The sequence below is a fragment of the Heloderma suspectum genome, chromosome Z (assembly GCF_057233095.1).
Source record: "Heloderma suspectum isolate Gila_16-S chromosome Z, 16-S_ref, whole genome shotgun sequence".
NCBI lineage: Eukaryota > Metazoa > Chordata > Lepidosauria > Squamata > Helodermatidae > Heloderma > Heloderma suspectum.
In genome coordinates, this window is record NC_139476.1 from 1,188,278 (window position 1) to 1,200,692 (window position 12,415).

Genomic DNA, 12,415 nt, shown 5'->3' on the forward strand with positions numbered 1-12,415 from the left:
AGGGTGAGCTGTGAGGAAGCACCATTTGCAGCATTGCACAACGTCATGAGGGATCACGGGGCACATCTGTTAAGGCATCACCAGCCGTAACTTCCAATTTCTTGGCTTTGTGGCGCTTGAACTGGCCTGAGATAGCCTGAAACTCTGGTCTTAAACCAGTAGGGGGGTTTAATCCTGAAATTATATATTAATATTGTGTCTTCAGGGTTGATAGTGCCTCTTTTGCAACAAATGTAAAATGTCATAAGGTTAGGAAGTGAGCAAGGAACCCTAACTTTAAAAATGACCTTACGGCACCAGGATCTCTGTTTAGTTCCTCCGTTGAAGGTCTTCAAACGTTTGATCGCATTCCCACTAAATCACAGTTTCCTGTATTTTTTTCTGATTAACACACAAAATAACTCACTCGTGCATGCTCCTTTTGTACGCGGCACAAACCGTATTTTTTCTCTTTCATTAGGCATTAACCTCCTCCTTAGGCCATTTTACTGTAGATGTTCCATGAGCCTATCGCTTATAGAGTAATAATATTAATTAGTGAATTCCATTGCTTCTTTAGTGGACTTGATCTATTATTATGTACATCCTTTTTGCTGCCTTTATTTTGTTATCTTTATTTCGGAATAAAACAAACTCTCACAGAGAAGAAAACAAATGGCTACCGTTTGCGAAATGAGTAGTTTGGGATGCTTTCTGTCGGAACAACGGCAGGTCGCAATGGACGCATTGGCGTACCTTCGTGTTTCCGGCGGGTGCCGTGAGCCACTTAGGGCCCGTTTTGTGGGGGAAAGTGGCTCACAAATTAAAATGCTGGGTGGTAAAACGATGAAGGTGCCAGGCAGATTTAGAGTACGGGATGGACGGCAGGGGTGGGTGGGACCAAGGCAAGACCCCGGAGAGGAGATGTTTGCAACCTGCAGATGTTCCAGTAGCCCTAAGAATCGGGGGGGGGGGGAGTTCTCCTCAGTTGGGCTGGCCTCATGGCTTCACCTCCCCTCTTTCTCTCTCTCCCCCCACCCCCAAACTGTCAAGTGACGCGTCCCAGAGCGACCCCACCAGCAAGGACTTCTGGCTCAACATGGCTGCACTGACCGCGCAGCTGCAGAAGCAAGCGGAGCGAGCCATGGCTGCCCCGTATTACAACGTGACCCTGCTCAGATACCAGGTGGGAGACCACGGGAGGGGAAGAGGTGGGCAGGCCAGAGGGCTGAGGCCTAGAGTTTATTGCTGAGGGTTGCTGCGTGTCGGGATTTCTCCTGAGTTCGGGAACCCGGGCCCAACATCCCTTTCAAGCTGACAGGGAAGGAGTCGAGTGTCTTGCAGCGCTGAGCAGACGAATCCATTAAAAACGCTTTGGGTTTGATCTGCTGCCGCAGCCGGTTATTTCCTTCGAGGCCCCATCTGTGGGTTCTCTCCCCTTCCTGACATTTTTAGTCTTGCGCCAACCCTGAGAGGTAAGCTGGGTGCAGAATCATAGAATAGTAGGGTTGGAAGGGCCTATAAGACCATCGAGTCCAACCCCGACATGATTGGCCCAAGGCAGAGCATTTGAGTCTGGAAGGATTTGAGCCCAGAGCTAACGTCTGTTTTTGTCCAGTGCTTCCACCCAGACTTCCTTGACATGTTGGTCTCCGGATGGGCTACATCTCCCAGCAACCCCAGCCAGCAGCCCTTTGGTGTGCCTGGACTACACTGGCTAGGGGTGCTGGGATTTGTAGTCCAAGCACATCTGGAGGCTTTTAGGTTGGGGAAAGCTGCTCTAACCACTACACTATCTTGGCTGTGCCGGTCATGATAAAAAAATTTAACTTTTGTGAACTGCCCAGAGAGCTTCGGCTATTGGGTGGTATAGAAAATAAATAAATAAATAAATTTAACATAGCCCTTATTGAAATCCGGACTCCTTTACATGTTCAGGATCAGAGGGGCTCCTTGGGTTAGTCCTACTATTTCTATCCTCCCCCCAAATTTTGCAGATCACTTGAGATGATTACGATGATTTTTTTTGCGACGGCTGGCGGCTTCCTTGAACAAATGATGCTGGGATGGTGATGGTGCCCAGAGCCAAGCATGCACCCCTGCATATTTTGCGCCCCCTGACCCTTCATCTCTTGTGGGTTCCTCTTTCCCTCCCTCCACCCCCACGCTCAGTACTCCAAGCAAGGCCAAGCATGGGCGCCCCTGCAGTTGTCGGTGAGCTGGGAGTGTGCATCCGATGCCACCCGGGTGTGTGTGGACTACAGCTACAACGCGGCCGCCCTTGCCTCCGCGGCCGCCCTTACCAACGTCCAAGTCCTTCTGCCGATCAAGGAGCCTGCCACCAACGTCCAGCCACAGCCGAAAGCTTGTTGGTAAGGCCCCGATCCGAAGGGGAGGGGAAAGCTGGAGTCTCTGTGCCAGCCCACCTTGCACCCCCCCACCCCCAAAGACTGAGAACAAGTGTATTTATTTAAAGTATTCTTTTCCTCAGCCCCAAAAGGGCTCCCAGGGTGGCGTACAGTAAATCAGCAAATGAGACCCTGACTCCAACCACACACACACACCCACACACACACTGTTATGGTTTTATTTTGTTTGAGATCTCTGCTTATAGTTCAGTACTGTGGGAGCCTCTGACTGCCTCCCTATAGCTGATAAAAACACTTCTAAACAAACCGTACACCTCAGATTTTTTGGTGAGTTGCAATCCAGGTTTAGTACTAACAGTAATTATAGTACTGGAACCTTTGCCTCCATTCCTTTCTTTTAGGGATACAAATATTCAGTCAGGGCCAGAAATATTGGAACAAGGATAACTGTTTTGGCAGTTGGCCTCTGTACACCACCACATTGAGGTTGAAAGGAAACACACCCAGATGGGAGCGAAGTCAGGACTCCCAGCTGTAATTCAAGGGGTTGGACAAAAGTGGGGCACTGACCATTCAGGAAGGACAGCCAGTGGCCTACACCCTCCCCCAGAGTTGGGGGCTCATAAGTAATGGAACGAATGGCTGACAAGCAGCTGCATGGCCAGGTGTGGCCTGTTTCCTGGGTGTCCCATGACCCATCAAGCAGATAAAAGGCCTGGAGGTGGTTCTGAGTGTTACATTTGCATGTGGTAGCTGTTCACTGGAACTCCCAACATGAGGTCCAAAGAGGTGTCCGTGCGAGTGAAGGAGGCCATCCTGAGGCTGAGGAAACAACATAGACCCATCAGAGACATAGCAGAAACAGTGGGATTGGCCAACACAACAGTTTGGGACATCCTGAAAAAGAAGGAATGAACTGGCAAGCTCGGCAAAAGCAAAAGGCCTGGAAGGCCACGGGAGACAACTAAAGTGGATGACCGCAGAATGCTGGTCATGGTGCAGAGGAACCCTTTCACAACATCTAGCCAGGCCAAGAACGCTCTTGCAGGGGTAGGCATGTCATTGTCAACATCTACCGTCAAGAGACGGCGTTATGAATGTAAATACAGAGGCTTCACAACAAGGTGCAAACCACTGGTCACGCTCAAGAACCGAAAGGCCAGATTAGCCTTTGCCAGCAAACACCTAAAAAAGCCTGCCCAGTTCTGGAATAAGAGTCTTTGGACTGATGAAACCAAGATTAACTTGTACCAGCATGATCGGAAGAGAAAAGTATGGAGAAGGAAAGGAACAGCTCATGATCCAAAGCATGCCACATCGTCTGTCAAACGTGGCGGAGGCAGTGTTATGGCACGGGCATGTAGGGCTGCCAATGGAGCCGCGTCACTGGTGTCTCTTGATGGCCTGACTGCTGATCAAAGCAGCAGGACGAATTCTGAAGTGTACAGGGCCATACTTTCTGCTCAGATTCAGCCAAATGCTGCCAAACTGATAGGACGCCACTTCATATTGCAGATGGAGAATGACCTGAAACATACTGCAAAAGCTACCCAAGAGTTTCTCAAGGCAAAGAAGTGGGATGTTCTTCAGTGGCCACGTCAGTCACCTGATCTCACCCCAATAGAGCATGCTTCTCACTTACTGAAGACAAGACTGAAGGCAGTGTTGTTGTTGTTCAGTCGTTCAGTCGTGTCCGACTCTTCATGACCCCATGGACCATAGCACACCAGGCCTTCCTGTCCTGCGCTCTCTCCCGGAGCGTGCTCAAGTTCATATTCATTGCATCCGTGATGCTATCTAGCCATCTCATCCTCTGCCGTCCCCTTCTCCTTTTGCCTTCAGTCTTTCCCAGCATCAGGGTCTTTTCCAGAGAGTTTTCTCTTCGCATTAGGTGGCCAAAATATTTGAGCTTCAGCTTCAGTCTCTGTCCTTCCAATGAGCACTCAGGGTTGATTTCCTTTAGGATGGACTGATTTGACCTCCTTGCAGTCCAGGGGACTCGTAAGAGTCTTCTCCAGCACCACAGTTGGAAAGCATCCATTCTTCAGTGCTCAGCCTTCCTTATAGTCCAGCTCTCACAGCCATATGTTACTACTGGGAAAACCATAGCTTTGATTAGACGGACCTTTGTCAGCAAGGTGATGTCTCTGCTTCTTACTATGCTGTCTAGGTTTGCCATAGCTTTCCTCCCAAGGAGCAAGCGTCTTTAATTTCATGGCTGCAGTCACCGTCTGCGGTGATCTTGGCGCCCAAGAAAGTAAAATCTGTCACTGCTTCCATTTCTTCCCCTTCCATATGCCAGGAAGTGATGGGGCCAGATGCCATGATCTTAGTTTTTTTAATGTTGAGTTTCAAACCAGCTTTTGCACTCTCCTCTTTCACCCTCAACAAGAGGCTCTTTAGATCCTCTTCACTTTCTGCCATTAGGGTGGTATCGGCTGCATATCGGAGGTTGTTGATAATTCTCCCAGCAGTCTTAATTCCGACCTCTGATTCATCCAGCCCGGCATTTCTCATGATGTACTCTGCATATAAGTTAAATAAGCAGGGCGACAATATGCGGCCTTGTCGTACTCCTTTCCCAATTTTGAACCACTCGGTTGTTCCATGTCTGGTTCTTACGGTTGCTTCTTGACCCTCGTACAGGTTTCTCAGGAGACAGGTCAGGTGGTCTGGTACTCCCATCACTTTCAGAATTTGCCACAGTTTGTTGTGATCCACACAATCAAAGGCTTTAGCATAGTCAATGAAGCAGAAATAGACGTTTTTCTGGAATTCTCTTGCTTTCTCCATGATGCAGCGAATGTTGGCGATTTGATCTCTAGTTCCTCTGCCTCTTCGAAACCCAGCTTGTACTTCCGGTAGTTCTCGGTTCGCATACTGCTGAAGCCTAGCTTGTAGGATTTTGAGCATCACCTTGCTGGCATGTGAAATGAGCGCAATTGTGTGGTAGTTTGAACACTCTTTGGCGTTGCCCTTCTTTGGAATTGGAATGTAAACTGACCTTTTCCAGTCTTGCAGCCATTGCTGAGTGTTCCAAATTTGTTGGCATATTGAATGCAGCACTTTAACAGCATCATCTTTTAGGATCTTAAATAGCTCAGCTGGAATACTGTCATCTCCACTAGCTTTGTTCTTAGTAATGCTTCCTAAGGCCCACTTGACTTCACTCTCGAGGATGTCCGGCTCAAGTTCAGTGACCGCACTATCATGGCTATCAGGGACATTCAGATCTTTCCTGTATAGTTCTTCTGTGTATTCTTTCCACCTCTTCTTAATCTCATCTGCTTCTGTGAGTCCCTGCCTTCTTTGTCCTTTATCATGCCCGTCTTTGCACAAAATGTTCCCTTGAGATCTCCAATTTTCTTGAAGAGATCTCTAGTCTTTCCCATTCTGTTTGCATTGTTCATTTAAGAAGGCCTTCTTGTCTCTCCTTGCTATTCTCTGGAACTCTGCATTCAGTTGGATATATCTTCCCCTTTCTCCCTTGCTTTTTGCTTCCCTTCTTTCCTCAGCTACTTGTAAAGCCTCATCAGACAGCCACTTGGCTTTCTTGCATTTCTTTTTCTTTGGGATGGATTTCGTTGCTGCCTCCTGAACAATGTTACGGACCTCCGTCCATAGTTCCTCAGGCACTCTGTCTATCAGGTCTAATCCCTGAAATCTATTCCTCACCTCCACTGTATATTCATAAGGGATATGATTTAGGTCATACCTGAATGGTTTAGTGGTTTTCCCTACGTTCTTCAATTTAAGCCGGAATTTTGCAAGAAGCAGCTCATGATCTGAGCCACAGTCAGCTCCAGGTCTTGTTTTTACTGACTATATGGAGCTTCTCCATCTTTTGCTGCAAAGGACGTAATCAATCTGATTTCGATATTGACCATCTGGTGATGTCCATGTGTAGAGTCACATTCTGAAGGCAGAAGGACCCACAAACAAGCAGCAGCTGACGGCAGCTGCAGTAGGGCCTGGCAAAGCATCTCGAGGGAGGAAACGCGGCACGTGGTCATGTCCATGGGTTCCAGACTTCAGGCAGTCATTGACTGCAAAGGATTTCCATCCAGGTATTAAAGGCGACCCTTAAGTTTGAAATGATGTTGGTTTGTTCCATTACTTAGGAGCCCCCAACGATGGCGGGGGTGTGTACGTGCCGCTGGCTGTCCTTCCTGAACGGTCAGTGCCCCACTTTTGCCACACCCCTTGAATTACAGCTGAAAGTCCTGACTTCGCTCCCATCTGGGTGTGTTTCCTTTCAGCTTCAATGTGGTGGTGTGCAGAGGCCAACTGCCAAAACAGTTATCCTTGTTCCAATATTTCTGGCCCTGACTGTAAATTCCCAGTTAAGATACAAGTACAGACGTATTTAAAAGCAGCTAAACTTGTATCTCCTAAGCATTTCTCACAGTTACAACAGAGAGGAGTGCTGTGCTCATTTTGCTTGCCAAGACTTCTCTATAGAGTTGTCTGGCAGCATCACAGCTGAAGGGCTGCGATATCAAAGAAGCTCTCTGTCCTCCGAATCAGACCATGTTTAAGCAGTTTATAAAATGTCACCATACTGCCAATATGTCAGTACTAATGGCTGCTGCATAACTCTTAGCTCACGATCTTGACGTCTAAAAGAACCTTTCATGATCCAAATACACAAACAAAAACTTAAACACACACTGATATATGTCTTGGGCAAAGCGATTTCTTCCTCAAAGTTTACTCATTAAACCCAAGTCTATAAATTTTTCTAGACATCTATATGACAAGCATTTTGGTGTGTATACCCTTCACAATTTTTTGCTCATTAACTGATGAGTGAAACCTTTAAGTGGACATTTGACCAGGGATACTACAAACTCATACCCCAGACTCCAATAAATTTTCAGCCCAAGCTAGAGGGTATTAACTCATCATTTTCTCTTTTTCCCATTTTCTCATTTTCTTTGGATACCATACAGCTCAACTCGACCACTATTTTTTTATGTCAGTTACCCAGAATCCATTATGAACCTGCTTGTGTCTTTGCACTGTCTTTCCTTTAATACAATACTTTTTACTTATTTACATTTTAAACTCTTAATTGTTTATCACTGAACTTTTGGCATTTGCATTTCATTATAAGACATATTATTTTAAGAGAGGTGTATTAGCATTTTTTCAATAGTCTTCCCAGCAAATCCAATAAAGCAAAATGAGCTATTTCCTAAAAATTGAGGACAACATAAGGAAAAAGGAATGGGAAGGGAAGAGAAAAAAATGAGCTAGGTTTTCAGCAGGACCGGTGGAATTGTCCCACTTACTCTGTCATCTCCCGGCAGTGTGGAGGATACCATAACTGGACCCTGTTCATGTCCCCCTTGCTCTGTCTTCTTTCCCATAGTTCCATTCATACCATTGAGTTTCATTAGTAGGTTCTTCAGTCGGTTTTAACTTCTCCCCACCTCCACTTCATTCATGATATTTTTAGCATGAAGTGTACCAAAAATATAACCAGCCTAAGAGAACAGATTGATGTAAATTGCCCATCATTGATGGGTGTTGCAGTCCTACCTATCTGGAGAGCAGCCGGCTGGGGTAGGCTGGAATACGCTGTGAAAGGTGACTGGCCACAGTAAAATAATAATAATAATAATAATAATAATAATAACAACAACAACAACAACAACAACAACAACAGGAGGAGGAGGGAGGGAAAACTTAACAACGCCCCCCTGGGTTGTTGCTTACCAAACGGACACGTCCAAGGAAACAAATAATTGATTTCTGGGTTTGTTTGCTGAAGTAATTAATCCAGTAATGACTGACCATCAGTGGAAGGGCGTGGAAGGAGATGCCATTAGCCTAAGAAACGGACATGCATCCTCATCTTGTCAGCACTCCATAACCATGATGCCCTTGCAAGGTGTCCGTCGTGTCGGCTTTATCCATCTCCCTCGGTCCCACACTGGAACCCAGGCCCCATCCATGCCTCTGGCGTTTGCTTACCTCAACCCACCGATTGCTGGTGGGCCAGTTTCTCCATCAAATAAATGCTCCAGGTTTGAGTTAGCCCCTGACCCTCAAAAGACGTGGGGGCAGAACCCCAGGGCTGGGAATCAAATCCGGCCCTCCCGATGTCTCATGCGGCCCTTGGAGTTCTGCAGGCAGCCCCGCCCCCTTTCCCTCCGACCACTGATTGCTTGGTGGTTTCCCAGCCTTTGTGCCACCCCCCCCCCAGTTCTAAAAGATTGAAATGCCTCCCCAAAAGCTGAGTGAGCACTTTAAACTAAGAGGTGCTAGTATTTGGGGGCCCTTTTGCCTTTAGCCCCTCCCACCCCTGGAATGCAGCCCCCCAAAGCTGCTCTGAAGCAGAATCCTGCCCTCGGGCTGAAAGAGGTTCAATAGTGAGAGACTGTGCTGAGCTAGACAAACCAACCATCTGACTTGGGGAGTGGCAGCTTCCTCTGTTCCTATTTAAATCAGCCTTTTGTTTAGAACCATGAGGACTGGAACCTTTATTTTTAGGGGTAGGGCTGGAGCATCATGGTAAAGCCCCAGCTTGTGTGCTGAAGCTCCCAGGTTCAATTGCTGGAAAGACCCCCTGCCTGAAACCCTGGAGAGCCAGACTGCCAATCAGGGTAGGCCGTACTGTGCTAAATGGACCAATGGGCAGACTCGGTCTAAGGCTGCGACGCATGACCTGCTCTCTGTCTCCCCCTGCAGGAATCTGGAGGAGAAACGTTTGCTTTGGCGGCTACTAGATATCCCCGGGACTCAAGGCCACGGAGGTGAGGGCAGGAGCTTGGGGGCTGGATGGGGGTGATTTTTAGTTGTTCTTCCTGGGGTGGGGTCAGCCTCCTCCCTGTCCCCCCTACCCCCAAGAAACTGGTGGAAGGTGACCGCTCTCTGGTTTTGGCCAGGCGTTGGACCGGGTGTGGCCGCTTTTGCTGAGTCCTCTCTTTGGCATCATCTCCTCCCTTACCCAGGTTCTGGCCGCCTCCTGGCCACCTGGGAGCCCTTGAACGGCCCCAGCAAGCCCAGCCCAGTGACTGCCCAGTTCACCAGCGAGGGCAGCACCGTCTCCGGTGCAGATGTGGAGCTGGTTGGCAGTGCGTACCGGATGTCGCTTGTGAAGAAAAGGTTTGCCACAGGTAATGGGGAAGGGCTGCAGAAATGCATTCTCGTTGCATGGCCCTCTAACCACTAGACCTGACTGCCCCCAACCTGTTTTGACAGAGCTCACACTGCCCTCTTCCCCAGATTGATACCTGGCATAGCACAAAGCCCATCTTGCCGCTTCCATCCACGGCTAGTCCTACGAATTTGTCTTTTGATCAACACAGAGTGACAGAGAGGGACAAACACCCACAGAGAAAAACAAAAAGAGACAGACAGACGGACACATACACACAGTGTGTGTATGTGTGTGTGTGTGTGGGGGGGCGTTTCTACATGAGGCTTTTAACCCTCCACTTCACCAAAGCTTCTGCTTTCGGATTCTTTGTGGGATTGAGCTCGGCTCCTTTACACGGGTTTTTTTTCCTCTTTTTTTTTTCTTTTCTTTCTCTGCCTTTCTATATGTTCCATTACACAACCACTAGATGGTGCTGTGGTATAGTGGAACTGCACAAATACGCCAGAGTTTTATGCCGCCATTCAGAGAAATACAAGACTTTCCTTGTTAGAAAAAAAATGTTTTTTTGCAAAGAACAGGAGAAGCGCTGGAGGATGACAACATCATGTAAAGCATCTGTAAACTACCATGAGCAAGGAATCACAAGTGCTCAATAAATGCCTTGTGTAGCAAGGCTCAGAGAGAGAGAGAGAGACAGACAGATGTAGACAGACACACACAGAGAGACAGACACAGATGCACAGAGTGGGATGCACACGTACAGACACAAACATGCACAAAGAGAGAGAGATGCACACACAGATAGCAACACACAGATATACACACACAGACAGACACACAGAGATAGACACAGACAGAGAGACACAGACACACACACAGATGCATGCGCACGCGCACAGCCCGAAAGCGGGACAGAGATCCTGGGTAACTTTCAACCACGCCTTCAGAAAAATTTTAAGAAAGTACAGCTGGATCAGAACCAGAAAAGTCCATCTTATTACCTTTTTAAGACTGGGTAACTGTAGGCCAAAGAGGTATGTGCCAAAAAAGCAAATAGAAACCTGTACAAAGTAGATCTGGAATTAAAGTCCCTACCCCATTCACCATAGCTCAGTGGGTGAGCCCATGCTTTGCTGGGAGAAGGTCCCGGGTTCAATTCCCAGCAGCTAAAAAGGGGTCTAGTAGCAGGAAATGGGAGAAAACCCTCCCTCCGTCAAAGGCGCAGCCTAAAATCTCTGCCTCTGGCTAGAGGAGATGAAGTTATGGTTTGATCCTGCATCTCCATGTTTATTTAGGACAGTCTTCTCCAACCCGGCACCCTCCAGGTGGGTTGGACTTCAAGTTCCATCATCCCCAGCCAGCATGATGGGGCATGTAGTCCAACCCACCTACAGGGCGCTGGGTTGGGATGGCTAATTTTAGTATATGTTGCTAGCAAGTTTTCTGTATTTCCCCCAAAACTATTAATGGTTCAACTTTGCTTTGGCAGATTTATTATGGTGATGGTGATTTGTGTTTTATATTAACAGCTGAAAGCTGCTTTGAGAGGGAGATTTAAAAAACAACCTCAAAAGCCGCCTGCAAATACTTGAATTAGGACGAATAAAAAATAGATGCTTGGTTTGTATTTATTTTTTGAAAAGGGAAATGGAAAACCCCAATGTGGGGTATTCCGAGTCCCATCCTGCATGGCGTAAATCCCAGGACATGGTCTGAGGCTACCTTCCCCAAACCAGTGCACTACAGAGAGTTTCTGGGAGCCCCCGTCAGATCCCAAAATGGTGTCTTTTGCCCCCATCTTACCTCCTTTTTTCTGTTTCCTCCACCAGGAATTTACCTCGCTGGCTCCTGAGCGCCCTCCAACCTCCTTGTCTCGTGTTTTTCGCTTTGTTTTTGAAGTGTGCTGGGAGATGGAAAGGATAATATTTGTGTGTTTTTAAATTATTGTGTTTTGCCTGGATTTTAAACACTGGAGGAAAAACCACAGTTAGTGTTTGGGGGCGGTCTGGTGACACCCCCTGGTACGAGGACGTGGCGGCTTCGAATGCTGTGAAATCCACTTGTGGGACTGGAAAGGCTCCGATTTGCACTGAAGAGCTCCATTCCCCTCTTTCTGTCTCTCTTCATTTTTTATTCTCAGCCTCTCATTCCTACATTGTCTGCTCCCAACTTCTTTTTGTAACTAGCCACAGTGCTGTTCAGGAGCCTGGAGGTGGCTGTCGCGTTTTCCAAGCTGCTAGGCCAAGTGCCCGTGGGAACGTTGCTCTTTTAATAAAAACACTTGTTTTTCTAATAAACAAATCAGGTTTTTTTTTTTACTAATCATTTTAATCGATTAAAAAACAAAACAACACTTAACACAGCAAAGTTAATAGAGAAGCCCCTTATCAAAAGCCTCCCTTTTATATCATATGTATTCAGGAATCATGGCTGTGTGAGAAATTGGTTTGGAAGGGGTATGAAACTTTTTATCCCCCACCTCTTCCAACTAGTGTGGATACCCAGCGGAGAGACACCCATTCTTGTCTCTACTTCTTTGGAAGGGTCAACAGTATTAGTTTAAACCTTGCAGCTTGGGTCTTGGCATTATGAGTAAGAAAGGTAGCATTGCATATGTATGTATGTATGTGTTTCTATCCCCCCCCCCCCCAAGTGATCACCGCTCTTTTGCTATTCCTGTTGGGCAGATTCGGAACACATTTTGCTTGATCTAGAAAAGGGGGCCCCAACCTTTTGGACCCGTGGGCACATTTGGTCGTGGGCACATGAGGGTTGGACTCGATGGTCTTATAGGGCCCTTCCAACCCTACAGTTCTATGATTTGGGAATTTGAGAATCTTCTGTGGGTGCCACCACAAAATGGCTGCCACAGTGGATGTGGCCAGTCACATAATGGCTGCTGTGGGGGGCCTGGCTAGTCAAAAGTGAGCTAAAGACGTGGGGCGGGGGAAGAGCGAGG

The 12,415-nt window shown here is 47.5% G+C and overlaps 1 protein-coding gene across 12 annotated transcripts in view; it reads left to right on the forward strand.

Moving 5' to 3' along the window:
* The window catches only part of LOC146333451 (F-BAR domain only protein 1-like), a 67,881-nt gene extending 56,124 nt beyond the window's left edge, over positions 1 to 11,757 (forward strand). For 8 of the 12 annotated variants that reach the window (XM_084825838.1, XM_084825847.1, XM_084825841.1 and 5 more), the window contains 4 exons: positions 1,033 to 1,165; positions 2,152 to 2,351; positions 9,045 to 9,109; positions 9,308 to 9,878. In XM_084825838.1, coding sequence (XP_084681964.1) covers positions 1,033 to 1,165; positions 2,152 to 2,351; positions 9,045 to 9,109; positions 9,308 to 9,528 — 619 coding nt within the window. In that variant the 3' untranslated portion in view covers positions 9,529 to 9,878. Of the gene's footprint in view, positions 1 to 1,032; positions 1,166 to 1,976; positions 2,352 to 9,044; positions 9,110 to 9,307; positions 9,879 to 11,285 lie in introns of those variants that run through there. The other 4 variants (XM_084825848.1, XM_084825845.1, XM_084825837.1 and 1 more) reach the window with 2 other exon arrangements.
* Positions 11,758 to 12,415: the final 658 nt, after the last annotated feature.